This window comes from Perognathus longimembris, chromosome 5 (genome assembly GCF_023159225.1).
Source record: "Perognathus longimembris pacificus isolate PPM17 chromosome 5, ASM2315922v1, whole genome shotgun sequence".
In the NCBI taxonomy this organism is placed as follows: domain Eukaryota; kingdom Metazoa; phylum Chordata; class Mammalia; order Rodentia; family Heteromyidae; genus Perognathus; species Perognathus longimembris.
In genome coordinates, this window is record NC_063165.1 from 64,056,700 (window position 1) to 64,077,433 (window position 20,734).

Below are 20,734 nucleotides of genomic sequence, written 5' to 3' on the forward strand. Positions count from 1 at the left end.
ATTCAACAAATAATAAGACTAAAAGCTGGTTCTTTGAGAAAATAAACAAAATTGACAGACCCCTTGCAAGACTTACAAAAAAAAAGAAGAGAAGAGACTCATTCGTAAAATCAGGGACTACACAGGAAAAATTACAACAAGTACACACGATATTCAAACAATCATAAGGAGCTATTTCCAAAACCTCTACTCAGCAAAAAACAATAATTTTACAGAAATGGATCAATTCTTACAGAAGTACAAACTGCCCAAACTGAACCAAGAAGAAATAAATCAACTAAATAAACCAATAACTTACGGTGAGATACAGGAGGTAATCAAGAACCTCCCTACTAAGAAAAGCCCAGGCCCAGATGGATTCACCAACGAATTCTACAAAACCTTTAGTGAGGAGCTAATACCAATACTCCTCAAACTCTTCCGCGAAATAGAAACGGAGGGAGAAATCCCAAACTCATTCTACGAAGCTAATATCATACTCATTCCCAAACCAGGCAAAGATCCAACAAAAAGGAGCTGGGGATATGGCCTAGTGGCAAGAGTGCTTGCCTCCCATACATGAGGCCCTGGGTTCGATTCCCCAGCACCACATATACAGAAAACGGCCAGGAGTGGCGCTGTGGCTCAAGTGGTAGAGTGCTAGCCTTGAGCAAAAGGAAGCCAGGGACAGTGCTCAGGCCCTGAGTCCAAGCCCCAGGACTGGCCAAAAAAAAACAAACAAAGATCCAACAAAAAAAGAGAACTACAGACCAATATCACTAATGAACACAGATGCAAAGCTCCTCAATAAAATATTAGCTAATAGGATCCAGAAACTGATCAAGAATAGCATACATCATGACCAAGTAGGCTTCATCCCTCAGTCACAAGGATGGTTCAACATCCGTAAATCAATCAACGTAATTCACCACATAAACAGAACTAAAATCAAGAATCACATTGTTATCTCAGTCGATGCCCAAAAAGCCTTTGACAAAATACAACATCCATACCTATTAAAAGCTCTGGAGAGAACAGGAATAGATGGAACATTCCTCAAAACAATAAAAGCCATATACAACAGACCAACTGCTAATATCATATTAAATGGAGAGAAACTTAAATCATTCCCCCTAAACTCAGGAACAAGACAAGGATGCCCACTCTCCCCACTTCTGTTCAACATAGTGCTGGAATCCCTAGCCATAGCAATAAGGCAAGAGGAGGACATCAAAGGGATCCACATCGGCAAGGAAGAAATCAAGTTATCCCTATTCGCAGACGACATGATCTTATATCTGATGGACCCAAAAAACTCAGTACCCAAACTCCTACACCTAATAAACCAATTTGGCAAAGTAGCAGGATACAAAATCAACCCACAAAAGTCAGCAACTTTTCTGTACACCAGCAATAGACAAACAGAAAAGGAAATTATGGAAACAATTCCATTTACAGTAGCCAAAAAAAGAATAAAGTACCTAGGCATCAACTTAACCAAGGACGTGACGGACCTATTCAATGAAAACTACAAAAATCTAATAAGGGAAATCAAAGAAGACACAAGGAGATGGAAAGACCTCCCATGCTCATGGGTAGGCAGAATCAATATAGTGAAAATGGCCATATTGCCCAAATTGTTATACAAATTCAATGCAATCCCTATCAAAATCCCAGCCACATTCTTCACTGAAATAGAGAAACCAATCCATAAATTCATATGGAACAGCAAAAAACCTAGAATAGCCAAAGCAATTCTAGGCAAAAAAAGCAGTGCAGGAGGTATCACAATACCAGACTTCAAGCTCTACTACAAGGCCATCATAACAAAAACAGCATGGTATTGGTATAAAAACAGATAGGAAGACCAGTGGATTAGAACTGAAGACCCAGAAATAAAACCGCACTCTTACAGCCAACTGATATTAGACAAAGGAGCTAAAGACATACAATGGAATAAACATAGCCTCTTCAACTACTGGTGCTGGGAGAACTGGGCAGCCATATGCAGAAAACTCAAAGTAGACCCAAGCCTATCACCATGCACCAAGATCAACTCAAAATGGATCAAGGACCTCAATATCAGACCTGAATCCTTGAAACTACTGAAGAACAGAGTAGGAAAGACACTAGAACTTATAGGCACAGGAAGGAACTTCCTGAATAGAGTCCCAGGGGCACAACAAATAGGGGAGAGAGTCGACAAATGGGACTACTACACATTAAAAAGTTTCTGCACAGCTAAGGACATAGCCACCAAAATAGAAAGACAGCCAACGATATGGGAAAGGATATTTACCAGCACAGCAACAGACTAAGGCCTGATGTCGGTCATCTACAGAGAACTCAAAAGACTAAGCCTCTCCAAGCCCAATAAACCTATTAGGAAATGGGCAAAAGAGCTAAAGAGAGACTTCACAAGAGAAGATATAAAAATGGCAAAGAAACATATGAGGAAATGGTCAACATCCCTGCTAGTAAAGGAAATGCAAATAAAAACAACCCTGAGATACCACCTCACCCCAGTTAGAATGGCCTATACTCTGAACTCAGGAAACAACAAATGCTGGAGGGGCTGTGGGGAAAGAGGAACCCTTCTCCATTGTTGGTGGGAGTGCAAATTAGTACAACCACTTTGGAGAACAGTATGGAGGTTTCTCAAAAAACTCAACATAGACCTACCCTATGACCCAGCCATACCACTCCTAGGCATCTATCCTAAACAGCAAAATCCAAGATATCAAAAAGGCATTTGTACTTCCATGTTTATCGCGGCACAATTCACAATAGCTAAAATATGGAAACAACCCAGATGCCCTTCCACAGACGAATGGATCAAAAAAATATGGTACTTATACACAATGGAATACTACATAGCGATTAGGAATGGTGAAATATTGTTATTCGCAGGGAAATGGTCAGAACTCGAACAAATAATGTTGAGTGAGACAAGCCTAGAACACAGAAAACAAAGGTGCATGATCTCCCTGATACATGACTGTTAACAAAGGGAGACGGAGAGACAGTAGAGACCAAGTCTGTGAATACTGTATATGTTCTTGATACATTGTATATTGCATATATGTCAACCTGACCTAGACAAGGGATAGAAAAACAGGTCGTAAGATATCACAAGAAATGTACACACTGCCCTACTATGTAACTGCACCCTCTTTGCACAACACATTGTAAAAAATTTATGTCCAATAAATAAATAAATAAATAAATAATATATAAAAACTAACTGCTCCCTAATGTTTACCATGATTCATAACCATTATTCAGCTGTGTCTTATCTTTAAGATGCCATTCTGTCATAATCAAAACCTATGCTCTAGAAAAGGTAATGTCATGAAAAAAAAATTTTATGCTGGTCCCAGGACTTGAATTCAGCGCTTGGGTACTGTCCCTGAAACTTTTTGCTCAAGCTTAGCACTCTACCACTTGAGCCTCCACAGCTCTCCTTCCAGCTTTTTTGGTGGTTAATTGGAAATGGATCTCATGAACTTTCCTACCATAATCCTCAGATCTCAGCCTCTTGGGTAGTGAGGATTGCATGCATGAGCCACTGGAGGCTGACTAGAAAATGTTTTACTAAATTATCATGTGAGGAAAGGCCCCTGACAAAATGGTGTTGGTGATGGAATCCTGTGCTTGTAGAAAGAAGAGTGCATTCTTTCCTTCCTTTTTGCAAGTTGCCACACACCTAATGAGTTTAGTAACTAGCTGAGATGCTTGTACGGTAGATTTCGTCCGCAATATGCTTCTTGATTTTCAACAGGGCTTTTGGGTTAATGCAGGCTCTGCTGGATCTTGAGTCTCCTGAAGATGTGGACACAGCCCCGGGTGACCTGGAAGGAGGCTCAGCTAAGGTACAGAATTTGTGGTATGAAATTTTATATAGTAACTCTTAATGGTGTTTGTCTATGGGTAGGAGCATAGAGCACAATTATGATCTTTGCTATCTGGATTTTCTAAAATAGCATGTGTTCTATAGTTCATAGTCAAGGGGGAGAAACTCAAAGGCAATTTGTGAAATCAAGATTTCCAGCCCAAGAAGAAGCAGAAGTATTTCTTTTCTTCCTTCCACCTAGGTAAGTTTTAGTGGGAATTCAAAATTCAGTGATTGTGGGCTGGGAATATGGCCTAGTGGCAAGAGTGCTTGCCTCGTATACATGAGGCCCTGGGTTCAATTCCTCAGCACCACATATACAGAAAATGGCCAGAAGTGGCGCTGTGGCTCAAGTGGCAGAGTGCTAGCCTTGAGCAAAAAAGAAGCCAGGGACAGTGCTCAGGCCCTGAGTTCACGGCCCAGGACTGGCCAAAAAAAAAAAAAAAAAAAATTCAGTGATCGTGTACAATGTCTGCTGAAAAGACTAGAAGTAAATGTGAATCTTTGCTGTGCTTTTCCCACATTGCAGGGTTATGACTATATTCTTTGTACTTCTCTGGGTGTGTATTTTGCCAGTATTGAGGTTTGAACTGGGGCCTTGTGTTCTCCCTTACCTTTTTTTTTCCCCTCAAGACTAGTGCTCTACCATTTGAACCACACCTCTACATTGGTCTTTTTTCTAGTTAATTGGAGATAAGAGTTTCATGAACTTTCCGGCACAGGCTAGCTTCAAACATTGGTCCTCAGAACTCAGCCTCCTATGTAGCTAGGAGTGCAAGTATGAACCACTAGTGCCAGTCTTCTTTGTGCTTCTTAGTATACCTAGAATGCTTGTTTTGTGTTCTTCTGTGAGTGAATGTGTGTAAGTAAACATATGTGTGTATGTGTATGTGTGTGTGTGTGTGAGAGAGAGAGATAGTCAAGGTTTTCTGAGGGGGGATGGTAGTCACAGTAGGTTAAGTAGTTAACAGTAGGTTAAATTTGTGCCCTAGCACAAATTTCGTAGAGCAATTTCTTTTCCATTTCCTAGAGAAGATTCTGATTGTACCCAGAAAATTGGAAAGGTGTCCCAAGGGGCAGTCATTTGCATGTTGATGAGGACATGTTGAAAGTAGACTCCAGGCCTAGGTAAAACCACTTTAGACTGTGGGACAAGGGAAGCTGGCCCTAGTTTGAAGGGTTGCATAAAGGGTGCAGAGATTTTTCTGAGCTCTCTGTTCCATGCTGTAAACAAAGTACCTGGGGCATTAGTGAAAGGAGGACTAGCAGACAGGGGAGGAGATAGGAGCACAGAAGTATCTGAAAGGAAAATGAATGAATACCAGGAAGATGCCTGGTATGAGAACTTTTAATTCCTGCTGACAATGTTAACATAATCTCAAGGGGACTACTGAAGGACAGAGTAGGAGAGACACTAGAACTTATAGGCACAGGTAGGAACTTCCTGAACATAGTCCCAGGAGCACAACAGATAGAGGAGAGACTCGACAAATGGGACTACTACAAAATAAAGTTTCTGCACAGCCAAAGACATAGCCACTAAACTAGAAAGACAGCCAACCATATGGGAAAGGATCTTCACCAGCACAGCAACAGACAAAGGCCTAATACCCGTCATCTACAGAGAACTCAAAAAACTAAGCCCCTCCAAACCCAGTAAACCAATTAGTAAATGGGCAAAGGAATTAAAGAGAGACTTCACAGGGCAAAAAATAAAAATGGCCAAGAAATGTTCAGCATCCCTGGCAGTAAAGGAAACGCAAATAAAAACAACCCTGAGATACTACCTCACTCCAGTTAGAATGGCCTATACGCTGAACTCAGGCAACAACAAATGCTGGAGGGGATGGACGGAAAGAGGAACCCTTCTCCATTGTTGGTGGGAGTGCAAATTAGTACAACCACTTTGGAGAACAGTATGGAGGTTCATCAAAAAGCTCAGCATAGACATACCCTGTGACCCAGCCATACCACTCCTAGGCATCTATCCTGAACAAACAGACATTTGCACATCCATGTTTCTCGCTGCACATTTCACAGTAGCCAAAATATGGAAACAACCCAGATGCCCCACTACAGATGAATGGAGCCAAATAATGTGGTACGTGTACACAATGAAATACTATATAGTGATTAGAAATGATAAAATATTGTTATTCGCAGGGAAATGGTCAGAGCTTGAACAAATAATGTTGAGCAAGACAAGCCTAGAACACAGAGAACAAAGGGGCATGGTCTCCTTGATATATGACTGTTGGGAGGGGGGGCAGACAGTAGAGACCAGGTCTGCAAAATAACAAACTTCTTTTCAAATGGTATTTCCACATGTTTGGGTCAGCGACTTTACATTATGTATCTAAAACCAAACAACTATTAACCAACATAAAAAGGTCTAGAATAGACCTATCAGTGGATCACAATAGCTCAACAGCTATGTATACATGATTATATAAGATGAGGATAAGCAAAAACAACTCCAAGAGAAGGACACAGGAGGATTCTTTTTTTTTTTTTTTTTTTTTTTTGGCCAGTCCTGGGGCTTGGACTCAGGGCCTAAGCACTGTCCCTGGCTTCTTCTTGCTCAAGGCTAGCGCACTGCCACTTGAGCCACAGCGCCACTTCTGGCCATTTTCTGTATATGTGGTGCTGGGGAATTGAACCCAAGGCCTCATGTATACGAGGCAAGCACTCTTGCCACTAGGCCATATCCCCAGCCCAGGAGGATTCTATTGTTGATGTTACATTTAATGTTCTAGGTGAATTTTCTTTGGCATACCCTACGTGGTTACTATATATGATTTTGGTACACTGGATATTGTATACATGCTTACCTGACCTAGGGAAGGGAAAGAAAAATGAGGAAGGGTATAACAGATATCACAAGAAATGTACTCACTACCTTATTATGTAACTATACCCCCTTTGCACAACATCTTGTCAATAAAATTTAATTAATAAAAAAAATAAGCTCAAGGGAGGGGCTATTGTCTTTCTCGAGGTACTAAAGCTCATTTATTGGGTGAGAAGGTAAGACTCCAGCACATGGTAGAGTGGAGGGAGCGTGATCCATGCCATTCACCAGATCAGTCATGTGTATCTCTGATCCAAACACTCAGTACTTCAGCAGAGATTATCAAAGTGAGCCAGACATAGTTGTATATGCCTATAATTTCAACACTTGGGAGGCTGAGGGAGGATGAGAGGGAGTTTAAGACCAGCCAGGGCTACATAGTAAGAAAACAAAAGAGGGGCAGGAGGGTGGGGGAAGAATGAGATGCACAACCTCTTCACGATAAAAGGCTGAAGACACAAAAATGGTGAGGCTCCTTGAAAGCAATAAAGAGCTATCCATTCTTTGGTGTAGAAATTAAAGTGTTAAAACAGACTAAACCTGAATCCTTCTATTCTTATTTTCCAAGAGACAAATAAAGATGCAAAATAGGGGGCTGGGAATATGGCCTAGTGGTAGAGTGCTTGCCTCGTATACCTGAAGTCCTGGGTTCGATTACTTAGCACCACATATATAGTAAAGGCCAGTAGTGGCACTGTGGCTCAAGTAGTAGAGTGCTAGCCTTGAGCAAAAAGAAGCCAGGGACAGTGCTCAGACCCTGAGTCCAAGGCCCAGGGCTGGCAAAAATAAAAGGATGCTAAATAGGTCCGAGAGATTAAAATCCCCAAACCCCAAGCAAAATCCTTTACTACTGAAACAACCATCACTGTCACGATTTTCTAAGTACCACTGTGGTAATAATTGGAACACTGGTCCTTTTAATTAGCAGTTACCACTTTTCCTCCAATGCTATGTGTGAGAGGTGCTTTTTCTTTTTTATGTATTTGTTTGCTTCAGTCCTGGGGGCTGAATCCAGGGCTTTGTGAATACTAGGCAAGCACTCTACCATAGGAGATATGTCCCTGCCTTTTTGTTTGTTTGCTTGCTTGTTTATTCAGTTTGTTTTTGACTGGGGTTCTGCCCATTACCTCTTCTCAGGCTGGCCTTGAAGTTGCAGTCTTCCTGCTTTTGTTTCTAAGATAGCTGGGATTACAGACATGTGCTGCTATACCTGGCTCTTTGGCATCTCTCATTGTGGCAGAATGTGGGCCTGAGTGGGGAAGGCAGACTGCAACTAGGGGTATAAAAAAGAGAAAAGCCTATTTAAAGAGGCTAACCATTTTTTCATACTTAAAAATGTTATATGGTAGGAAAACAGGGAAGCCAAATCTTGGGAGGTGGAATCTGGAGCCTTTATTGGAGTGCCGGTGTTCTGCAAATGGACTCCTGTCTCAAAGATCTGCAGCCCAGTGAATACACTTAACACTATTAGAAAACTGAGGCATGAGAGCCGGAGAGGAAAGAAAGAGCAGAAATACAATGTGAACAAACCATATCAACTCCAATGGGGAGCTGAAGTGGGATACCATATTGACCAGGAGGAGCAACAGGAGACACGGAGACATGAACAAGGAGACAGGAGGCATGGCATACCAGCGCCTGCGCGCCCGTCAGATCCGGGGGCAGGGTCATAGAGAACTTGAGAGTTTACGACCCAAGACTGGCAGTTCCAGTAACCTATTATCCAAGTCCTGGCCCCTGACTCCAGGAATTCAGGCATGCCCATTACCTAGGAGGAAGGACTTCACCATCCTCCACCAAGAAGACAAGATGGTGCTGGCAAGACTTAACTCCCTACCATCTACCACGTGGCCATGATGGCACCAGCCAGACCCAGCATCCCCACTTCAAAAATAAACAGTTCTATCTGGTTCTTCCATAGTGTTAGTTTTAGTCAATAGGAAACTACCATGCAGTCTTCAGGCAGAAGAAGAAAAGTTTATTCTGAACTGCTGGCCCTCATGCAGTAGAGGTGTGCATGGAAAGGGAAGGGGATGGTGGGGTTGACCCTGGTGGGATTGAGGATAATGTGAGGAGAAGGCTAGGAGGAGGAGTGGCCACCGTAAATGCAGACATGACCTCAGAGTCTGGGAACCTACCACTCTGAAGGAGGCATGACTGAGGGTGGGCCAGGATGACCTCAGAGAAAGGGGAGGTAACTGCCTCCATGTGTGCAGATCACATGGGCAACCCAGGTGCTGTGTGGAGACTTACTTCTAGAATAGGGTATGTGCATGGAAAACATGAGAGGAGGAGGGAGGTCTATGTGCACACTGGTACAGAGAAAAGTGGCCCTTTTCCTGGAAAACCTATCATTCCAGGCTTTAACTAGTTATAAAGGAGGCACTGGTTCTCTTTGACTACTTCTTGCTGGCAAGGGGTGTTGACATTAAAGGTAGAAGACAAAAGGTAGAAGGGAAAGGCAGCAAGCCACAACTATTCCTTGGTGGTGAACGTGTGAATGTGTCCTTAGATAAAATCTGAAAGAAATTTTACAAGGCAGGGGTAGAGCAATAAGAAAAAATATTAGAAGGCATACAAATGGCAGAAGCAATGGTTGCTTTGGGGCAGAAAAATTAAAATTGGATGACTTGCCCAGTTTGGCTAGTTCCTAACTCCAGGTAGTCCTGGAGTTGTTGAAAAATGTCCCTAGCTACTTCTGACAGCTGGTGACTGGGTAGGGGAAAGCATGGTAGACTGGTTAAGAATAAGTAGTCAGAAGCTAGGGCTGGATTGGAATACTTGAGGGCCAAATGGGAGGCCTTTGTAGATGTCTAGATTATTGAGTATGTATAGGAGACTCAGGAAGCTGCCAAGACTAACCGTCCTGAGTCTGAGACTCACTTTGAACATTAGGCATGCTCATTAACTATTTCTTTTCATCTCCCAGGTCTGGTTATTAGTTTTGAAAGGGCAGGCACAGAGTAGCTTCATTTAGGATGTGACACCATCCCTTCTGTCTCTTTTCTATCATCCCTCATCACCAGAACCGGATTTGTCCTGGGGGTCTAGGTGCTTGTAGCTGGGATGACTTGTCCCAGTTGGCATCTCTTTTGTCAGTCACAAGGTTTGAACTCAAGGCCTGGGCACTGTCCCTGGAGCACTTCTGCTCAAGGCTAATGCTCTACCACTTTGAGCCACAGCGCCACTTCCAGCATTTGACTGGATAATTAGAGGTAAGAGTCTCTTGAGCCATGCTTCCAGCCTAGTCCTTTGCTGGTTAATTGGGAGATGGAGTCTCAGAGGGATATTTCTGCATGGGCTGGCTTTGAACTGCAATCCTCAGATCAAAGGAGTCTTTGCCACAAATACCCTTTTTATTTCCAATTAAAGCAACTAGGAGATCAAAAGAAAGTTAAGCAGGGCTAACCTGTAACTTGTCAAGAATTGACCAACAAGTACTTGCCAAAGTATTTATTTGTGGGTCTGGCTAAGTGTTGCATAGGATAAAATCTGTAATGAGAAAATTCAGTAGACATGATGAGAGCTTTTAAACAGCAATTTATTAACTGACTATAGTATTTTATGATACTACTTAAGATTGAAACCACTCTCAGCTCTATATCCAAGGTAAGTTACATACTTGGAAAACAAACACTTGCCAACTTAGTTACATACTAACCTTTATTCATTAGCTCTATAATAAAACTGCCCGTTCCCCCCCCCCCTTTGGCTTGCAGAGCCAGTTACCAGAAAACCTTTAAAACAATTTTGTTAAAGAAACACATTAGCATGCAAATTGACCCTTGAGTACTTGCTAGGTAGATGAGGGTCTCATGAAAACCCCACCATGAGGCCGAGATGGTGAACCTCTGGGTTAGCACACAAATTGACCTTTCACTGCTTACTAGACATGTGGAGGTCTGGTGAAAATCCACTACACGGCCAATATGGCAAAAAGCAAGTCATGATATTAAGAAGACCTGGCAGAGCTCTGTAAAGTATGCATGCAAGCAAGCAGATGAGAAGGGGCAGAGGGAAAGAGGGAGGGAGAGAAATTGAACTCCCACAGGACAAGGAAAGTTAAGCAAGTGAGCAAGCAGACAAGCAGAAAGGCAGGGCACACAGTGAGGGTGCTCTGGAGGAGAGACAGAGAAAGCAGATAGTTGTATCTAAGAGTATTTAAGCCAGGATGGCTAGCCTTAAAAGGGAACCCAGAGGGGATTGATCACCTGCATCTCAACCCTGAAGGGCACAAGCAGAGAGGCAGGGGGAGGGGGGGGAGATTGAACTCCTACAAGACAAGTGAAGTTTCTAGAAATGGCTGGGAGGCTTATGAGACAAGAGATGGACAGAGAGAAAAATGGGTCTGAAGTACAGAACTTCTGGCCATTTACCATTACATTAGCAGAAAGTGTTAGGTGTTTTTAGTCCTTTAGTGGAAAGGACATCTAGAGTGTAGAAGACACCCCAAAAGAGTGTCCTTGCATGCGCATGACTGGCAGCACCCCACTGGAAAGGGGGGAGGGAGTCTGGTGAGTGTTAAAGAGGTTACCAGATGGAAGGTGTCTCTGTCACCGGGGTCTCTTCAGAGCTAGGGTCAGACCCGGAAATCAGGCTTCCCTGAAACAGAAAGTGACCAGCCGAGGCTGGATGAGTTCTCTGTCATGGTACCACATCCAGAGAGAGAGTGAGTCAGAGAGCTTATAGAATAGAACACTCACCAGAAGCAGAGAAGTGGCAGGAGAGTAGCGTGAGTACTGTGGCACAGATGCAGGACCCAGAAATGGTGAAGGCAGGAAGTGCAGCATAGAGTTCCTATAGCAGTTCAGGGGTGGTCAGGATTTGAATTAGCCCTCAGAAAAGAAAAGCAGAGGAAATTCTGCCATTCCTGACACAAAGCCCCTCTGGGTCTAGGCATCATTATGTTGGTTTAGCAGATAGGGAACTACTACACCATCTTCAGGCAGAAAAAGGAAAGTTTATTCTAAACTGCTGGTCTTCACATGGTGGAGGTGCACATGGAAGGGGAGGGAGAGGCCGGCACCTGGCAGGGTTGGGGTTAATGTAGGGAGAGGGCCAGGAGGAGATGTGGAGAGGAGTGGCCACAGAAAATGTGGACGCGACATCAGAGTCTGGGAACCTCCCATGGTCTGAGAGTGACCAAGAGACGGTCCAGCATGTGACCTCAGAGAAAGTGGAGGTAACTACCCCCAGGTGTGCCGGTCATGTGGGTGGAGACTTCTAGAGTAGGGTACGAGGGGTCCTGCATGGAAAACCTGGGGGGAGCGGGCAGGTCTATGTGCAGACTGGCATGGAGAAAAGTGGCCTTTTTCCTGGGGCAAACATACTACATAACAGGAATAAAATTCCCGTGATTGTTTTTTGTTTGCTTTTTGTCAGTACTGGGGCTTGAACTCTGGTCCTAGGCATCATCCCTTAGATTTTCCCACTCAAGGCTGACATTTGAACCACAGCCTTCACTTCTAGCTTTTTTGTGGGTAATTGAAGATAAAAGTCTCACAGATTTTTCTGCCTGGAAAGGTTTTAAACTTTGGTCCTCACATCTTAGCCTCCTGAATAGCTAGAATTATAGGTATAAGCCACTTGTGCTGCTTTGTGATTATTTTTCCTATATGAACTAGAGTCTTCATGAGTACAGTATACAGAAGATGTAGATGTTTTTGCTTGTGTCTTCTGCATATCTCATACTTCAGCCAGCTAGTGTCTTTAGCCACCATGCTTTAAAAACAGAGAGAAAGATCAATGTGTGCATCTTCTCAGGCAGTATGGACTGGACTTATGGCTCCTATTTCAAATTTCTCCTTAGTAGGTGATATGCTTTTCATTTCCAATCAGGTATTTGTTTTCCACAGGATGGGCCAAGGAGGACCAAGGATTCTACACCCTCAGCTAAGCTCCAACAAGCTTTGGCAATGCTAGAAGATTTGATCAAGTCCTGTGAACTGGCAGTGGACCTTGCAGCTGTCTCTGGATGTCCGGTACATTCCATGACATTGTTGGAGGTTTCTACAAGAAAGGCTGGTGCTGCCAGGTGTATGGCTTAGTGGCAGAGTGCTTGCCTAGCACATATGAAGCCCTAGGTTAGATTCATAAACAGAAAAGGCCAGAAGTGGTGCTGTGCCTCAAGTGGTAGAGTGGTAGCCTTGAGCAAAAGAAGCTCAGGGACAGTACCCAGGCTCTGAGTTCAAGCCCCAGGACTGGCACACAAAAAAGGGGAGGGGCGGGTGCAATATGATAAAGATGGGAGATGCTGTGCATAGAGAAAGAATCTACAGCAAAGACATTGCATTGCCCTCAGCATTTTCAGTCCTGAATATTTGTCCTACACTCTGGACAAAGCAGAAACACAGGGACCCAAACACATCTGAAGAGGAAAAGTGTTGAAGGCGTAATTTATTTTCTAACTCATTAAAAGATGAACAAGCTGGGCATTGATGGCTCACACCTGTAATCTTAGTGAGGAGGCTGAGATCTGAGATCCAGAATCAGACTGGACAGGGATGTCCCTGAGACTCTTATCTTCTTCTGACCAATTTGCTGGTTATAGGTGTGGCTCAAATAATTGCCAGCTTAGAGTGAGAAAGCAAGTACAAGGCCCTGAGTTCAGGCTTCAGTACGGGCACAAAAAAGGTGTGAGGAGAACCCTATGATTCCATTGTTCCCCCAAGATGATCTGTCCAAGATAATCTGTTTGCAGCCTTAACTCCCATTTGCCACAGTTCTGACTCAGGGGCTGAGGAATTGGGATCTTTGGGAGGCCTTTAGTCTGCTTAGCACACAGGGCTCTGGTATCTAGAGAATTACATTTCAACAGATATTTTCTTGTGTGTGTGTGCGCGTGCACGCGCGTGTGCATGTACAAATGTACACACTCATACATATGTGTGTGTGCATGTGTGGTGGTCCTGGAGCTTGAATTTAAGGTCTGGGCACTGTTCCTGAGCTTTGGTGCTCAAGGATAGCACTCTACTACTTGAGACACAGCTCTACTTCAGCCTTTTGGTGGTTAACTGGAGATAAGAATCTCACACACTTTCCTGCCTGGGCTGGCTTCAAACTGTAATCCTTGGATCTCAGCCTCCTGAGTAGAGATTACAGCCACTAGCACCTGGCAGAAAAGTCATCTTTTAACTTGACTCTTTCATGGTGTTTCTCAGAATGGCACCTCAGGCACCCAGGCTGTGGTCTCAAACAAAGACCGATCCTTAGAAACTGCAGTGTGCTCTGTTTACTGCCAACGCGTGATTCAAGGACTTCATGACCCACAAAGTGGGAGGGTACACATGAGAGAAGATTATTTTCTTGGTAATACATTTTCCTTCTTTAGCTAAGGAACATTAATGGAACAATTTGTGTAATCATTTATAGACACTTGTCTATTCTTTTCTTTAAATCTTGAATCATGTGCCAGCTACTTCTATTACACACGTTTCCATTTCCCTGAATCAAATGAATGTCCTAGAAACCATACACCAGAGCAGAAATTCCTAGGTATTATTGTGCACGTAAATAACACAGAAAGAGGAAATTGTAAGGAAAGAACAGTTAAAACATAAGGAACTAGGGGCTGGGGATATGGCCTAGTGGCAAGAGTGCCTGCCTCGTATACATGAGGCCCTGGGTTCGATTCCCCAGCACCACATATACAGAAAACGGCCAGAAGTGGCGCTGTGGCTCAAGTGGCAGAGTGCTAGCCTTGAGCAAAAGGAAGCCAGGGACAGTGCTCAGGCCCTGAGTCCAAGGCCCAGGACTGGCAAAAACAAACAAAACAAAACATAAGGAACTACAAAGCTGCCCTACTTTCACCCCAAACCAGTGTATATGTAAAATGAGCCAGTTCATAAAATTTTAGGGATTCTTTTTGCTAAACACAAAGGACCATTTTCTCCCATATGTCCTCATAATCATGCCTTTAACATATGCTCTACTCTACTATTTCTTTTCAACTAATACATTAATTTGGTGTGTGTGTGTGTGTCTGTTTGTCTGTCTGCTGAGTCTTCAACTCAGGACCTTGTGCTTTTGCTTAACTTGCTCTTTCATGGAAGGTGCTCTACCATTTGAGTGCACCTTCAGTTTAGCATTTTGCTGGTTAATTAGGGATGGAGTCTCATGAACTTTTGTGCACAGGTTGACTTTGAGATCCTCCAGACTTCAGAATCCTGAGTAGCTAGCTAGAATTACAGGGGTGAGCCACTGGTGTCTGACTTTAATTTGCTTAGTTTTTTGTGTATGTGCTGGTTCTGGGGCTTGAACTCAGGGTCTAGGTTCTGTCTCTTACCTTTTTTGCTCAAGGCTAGCACTTTACTATTTGAGCCACACCTCCACTTCTGAATTTTTGGTAGTTAATTGGAGATAAGAGTCTCAAGGACTATCTGGCCCCACTGGATTAGAACCACAATCCTCAGATCTCAGCCTTCTGAGTAGCTAGGATCACAGACATGAGCCACTAGCACCCAACTAATTTGCATTCATATTAATACAACAGCTGATTTGGCTGGACAGTTGGATTATGGAGGAGAAAACATTGGTATGTGCAACTTTTTTGATTCAAGAACAGATTTGCGGAAAGAGTAATGAAGAAACCTAAAATCATATGGGCCTTGACTCAGACCATTTCTCCCTTCCTTCCAAGGGTACCAGGTATATGCTCTCAGATACCAATAAGCACTGACTCACAACTCAGCTACTACTAATTCAGACCTAATACTCTGAGGCCCTTAGTCCCAGCTTTGTGGAACTTCATTACATGTTTATTATACATGCAGGGGGCATAGATAAACCCAGAGTTGCGCCTCTTAATTTTGCTACTTTACAATAAATGTTAACCTGGTTTTATAAAGGAAGGTTAGTGAACATCAGTAGATCAATTTATAATTAAAAGAACTAGAAAAAAAAAGTCCCTGCCAATAATTTACTTTTTGTTTCCTTTATTCCCTCAATAAGTTTTTGGTATAGTTTTGTTACAAAAGTTTTTTTTTTAGTGTTTAAGATTAAACTTTATTAAAAGACCAGACAACACAGATCAGATAACCTTAAGTCATCAGCTGGTCACCACAAAGCACCACAACTTCTGGTGAGTCTGTTGGAAAAGAACTGAAAAGAACAATCTAGAACATTTAGTGATGGCTGTTAGGGAGTTTAAGCCTGGCCTAGGTCAGGCACAGTGGGAAATGAGGTCATGAAGATGAGTGGGAATAATGGAGAACATTCAGCCTTCCAGGTCACATTCCCCAGATGGTGAAAGTTTTTGAATGAATTTATTTTATAGAACATTAAGATATAATTTACTTCCATTCATTTGCAAAAATCTTAACTTTTTTTAAGAGCTGATCAACTCCTATTAGAAATATACATAAATCCCAATGTGCTAGAGACAAATTCCAAAGTAGAAGAGTAATAGTTGAATGAGACTTTGTTCTTTTCTGGAAAAAAAAATTACAAAATTCAGTAAAGGACATACTTTCATTGCAGGTTCGTTATGGACTAGGACCAAGTGTTTTGTTTATTTCCTTTACCATAGCGTTAGTGACAAAGCTAAGGCCCAGTGGGTAAACTCAATGACTCCCCCAACCTCACCATATCTGTGTTTGCCAAAGGTTAGTTTTCAGGAAGAAGTTTGACTGAGTCACAGGGAAGGCACCCAGCACTGCGCCTCATGCCAGCAGAAGCTGACTAAACATCCCTGAGCTGCCTTGTTGGGGAATCTGGCCATCAAAACTGGAAAGGAAGAACTTTTGCCTCCAGTACTGTAATATCAGCTTCCCACAGCTTCTGCTTTTCATTTCTGGACCAGGCTGTGTGTTGTTGCATTTCTCCAGATGTTTCCTGCTTCTCTGCACAGAAGTAGAGAGCTCTGTCACATTAGCTTTCCCTGCTGGGGGTAAAATATTGAGTACCCCAAAAGTACCTCTTTCCTGAACCCATGTTCCTTGTTCAGTATCTCAGCCTGAGTCTTCATGTGAAGCATGCAGTTATACTGGGCATCCTACCAATCAGAGCTAATGCCCATGTATGAAAATGGCAACATTTATTGGTTTATTTTGCCATCACATTCCGATGGAGGAGGCATTTGCTTATCTGATTGAGGTAGCCCACTGTTGACCTTGAACACTGAGGTGTCCTATCCCACCATGAGGATGGTTCTGATAGCATTTACACAAGATGGCCCAGAAGATGCACCGCATGTTTCACTCCAATTCAAAAGCCCAGAGACTCCTTCCAGTGACCTTGAGTGACAGTAGGCTGGGGGAAAGCTGTCCAACAACTGCAGGAAGTCAGCACAGTGAATACCCAGTCAAATGCACAAGAGAACTGAGCAAATCCATCATCCACAGAAACTTTTGGGGCCTCGGCTTAGGGAGAGATTCAGAGTTCTAGTTTATGCACCCAACCTGTGTACCAGAAGCATGAGAGCACATGGTGAGCTTTCACTCCTCTTACCCTTGCTGACCGGTTCTTTCCTTTCATCAGGGCCTCTCTTCTTCACAGTTTCTACTGGCTCACTTTCTTCGTAGTCCTCTCTCTTGTATATTCCACTGAATAAGATGCTTTCAGAAAGCATCTCATGGCTGTGAGCCCTGCTGAGCTCTGTTTCTACCCCAGTGTTCTTTACATACAAGAGGGACTGGACTACACAGCATGCCTTTTTACTTGCCCCCTCTCCCAGTCTGGATTCACATTCATCGGTCAGTTGTCTACTAACCTGTGAGCAGTATGGCTAAGAGTCAAGTGAGAAGGACCTCTGAGGACACTGAACTAACTTTGCTGGGTCTTCTCTGAATCATGACACAGTTTGTATCTGGATCTTCTCTCCACCCTCCTCGTTCCAGCCTCTTAGAACTGCTCTACATTGGCTGAAATCTGTTTCTCTTTCTGTTATGGGATATGATTGAGGATGTTGCTTAAAGTTATGACCCAATACCACTTTCTCCTCAGTGAAGCATTTCTGGTAGGCGTTCTTCCTGAACTAGTGCTTTGTGTTGGTGTTTGGACATAATAAATTATACAATTCACTGTAGTTCCTTCTGTATTAACTCTCTGAGATCAGGGCTGAGTCTGAGCTGAGCTTATGTGGAGCTATCACATGGAACTGATGTACATGGTCTTCATCTTCATCTTATATCATTATCCTCATTTGCTTTTCTATTGCTTTTCAGCCCAAGGAATTCTGTTTGAATTTTTTTTTCCGTTTTCAAAAATGTTAGCATTAGGGCTGGGAATATGGCCTAGTGGCAAGAGTGCTTGCCTCGTATACATGAGGCCCTGGGTTCAATTCCCCAGCACCACATATACAGAAAACGGCCAGAAGTGGCGCTGTGGCTCAAGTGGTAGAGTGCTAGCCTTGAGCAAAAAGAAGCCAGGGACAGTGTTCAGGCCCTGAGTCCAAGGCCCAGGACTGGCACACACACACACACACACAAAAATGTTAGCATTAAGTAGTTATACAGAGAGGTTACAATTTCATAAGTCATATTTTGAGTATAGTATATCTTGATCATTTGTTTTTTAGGCTAAATTCCTGTTATTTTTGCCTGCATATATATATATATATATGTAGCATATAGAATTCATATAGTATATGTACTATGCATATATGTTATGATTATGTTGCATATATGTATATATACATATACATATATACATATATATATTACTAGGGATTAAACTCATGGCTTCATGCTTGCTTCACTTGGGCCATGCCTTCCGCCCCATTTTATATTTTTGTAAATTTTTTCATGTTGTTTTTGAGTTTGGGGGGGTATCTCAGTTTATGTCCAGGCCAGGATAAGTGGCAATTCTACTACTTCCTTCTACCCAGGTGCATGCCGCCGTGCCCAGCCTCTACACTTCCTCTGTAGCTGGGATAATCAGCTGGGATATTCACACCTTCCGTGTGTGTGTGTGTGTATTCTTGTGCTAGTACTGGAGCTTGAACTCAGATCTTGGACACTGTTCTTGAGCTTTTTTGCTCAAGGCTATTGTTCTACCTGTCAAGTCACAACTCCATTTCCAGTTTTTATAGGTAAGAGTCTAACAGACTTTCTTGCCCAGGCTCACTTCACACCATAGTCTTAGCCTCCTGAGTACTTAGGATTACAAGCATGAGCCATTGGCATCTGACACACACATGTATATATCATATATGTGTATATATGTATATATGTGTATATATGTGCATGTATATATGTATACATACATACATACATACATACATACATACATACATACATACATACTGTTTTTTGTCTTTTCTTTTAGGATACTGGGGATTGAACTCAAGACATTGCACTTGCTAGGCAAGTACTTTGCCACTGAGTTACATCCAGGCCCCGCTATGTTATTTTTGAGAGATGTAGCAGAATATTAGTGCAGTAAAAAAACTTCTGGTAACAGTTGTTGATTGACAAATATTAAGCATGTACTTCTGCCAGGAGTACCTCACTCATGGGATAGGGTGCTCTCAGGCTAGGGCTCATTATGCCCCACTGAGGGTTTTGTACACCACAGCTTACATATGCAAAACAAGAACATTTTTACAAAGGAAGAGTAAACAAATTACCCTCCTTCAATACAAAGACTACAAGAACCATAAAAATGACAACAGTTTATTGCTTTGGGGGTGTTTGAGAATTTCAGAGGCACCAACCACCAGGTTCTTTTTAAAATAAATAAATGTGGGCTGGGGATATGGCCTAGTGGCAAGAGTGCCTGCCTCGTATACATGAGGCCCTGGGTTCGATTCCCCAGCACCACATATACAGAAAACGGCCAGAAGTGGCGTTGTGGCTCAAGTGGCAGAGTGCTAGCCTTGAGCAAAAAGGAAGCCAGGGACAGTGCTCAGGCCCTGAGTCCAAGGCCCAGAACTGGCCAAAAAAAAATAAAAATAAAATAAAATAAAATAAAATAAATAAATGTTTAAGTCAGGCACTGGTGGCTTACATCTATAATCCTAGCTACTCAGGAGGCTGCAATCTAAGGATTATGGTTCAAAACTAGCCCAGGCAGAAAAGTCTCAGTGTCTATCTCCAATGAACCAGCAAAAGGCAGGAAGTAGAGATGTTCTTCAAGGGATAGAGCACCAGCCTTGAGCACAAAACCTAGAAAACAGCGCCCTGGCCCTAAACTCCAGTCAAACTCCAGTTCACACATACACACACAATTATAAACCTCAAATAATCATATTTTATCATTTGAAATCAAAATGATGTGGTTTCTTTCCTTCAAATAATGACTTCTTTTTTCTTCTTTCTCTGTCTCTCCTTCCTTCTCTCCCTCCCTCCCAATCTCCCACCTTCCCTCCCTTTCTGTCTGCCTGCCTGCCTGTCTGTCTGTCTGTCTGTGTGTTTTCTAAAGGATGATATAGGGAACCTGGGAAAGTTGTTGATGCAGAGTCCTTTCAGTATCTGGACAATTCACAAGGATCGTTATAAAATGAAGGATTTTATCAGGTTTAAACCCAGCCAGAGGCAAATCTATCTGTTTGAAAATGGAATAGCATTTTGTAAGATTCGAATGGATCCGGGTGACTTGGGATTATCTCCCCATTACAGCTTTAAGAAGTTCATGAAGGTAAGTGGGTCCCTTATACCTGGGGATCACCATAATGGAAAGTGGGAGAGAGAGGGAGAGGAGGAAGGAGGGAGGGTAAAAAGAGAAGCTAAGGCTTAGAGAGGTGACATAAACTTGTCAAATACATCACAGCAGAGCTAGAATCCACATCTAGGCCTTCTTGACTCCAGATTCGGGGCTTGTGGTCAGTTCCAAGCTAGGGTGGGCTGGGGCTGGCACACAGGTGTCATGCTAGGTAGAAAAGGGACTTTTGGTATCCTGCCTGGACAGTTCCCATGCCGAGCAGAGTAAGATTGGTAATTACAGCACAGGCTGGATTTCATCTTAGATTTATTTACCTTTCTCAACTGTGTGGAACAGCCAGACTCTCAGGGGTCTCCAAATCCTGTATTCACATAGTTCTTGTGATTAAAATTGTCCCTTTTAGTTTTGTACAT

General features: G+C 42.8%; 1 protein-coding gene across 1 annotated transcript in view; it reads left to right on the forward strand.

Moving 5' to 3' along the window:
• Mcf2l2 (MCF.2 cell line derived transforming sequence-like 2) overlaps positions 1–20,734 on the forward strand; it is a 241,384-nt gene that overhangs the window by 190,338 nt on the left and 30,312 nt on the right. The window contains exons 21-23 of the mRNA XM_048347033.1: positions 3,780–3,851; positions 12,578–12,703; positions 20,082–20,297. Coding sequence (XP_048202990.1) covers positions 3,780–3,851; positions 12,578–12,703; positions 20,082–20,297 — 414 coding nt within the window. The remainder of the gene's footprint in view (positions 1–3,779; positions 3,852–12,577; positions 12,704–20,081; positions 20,298–20,734) is intronic.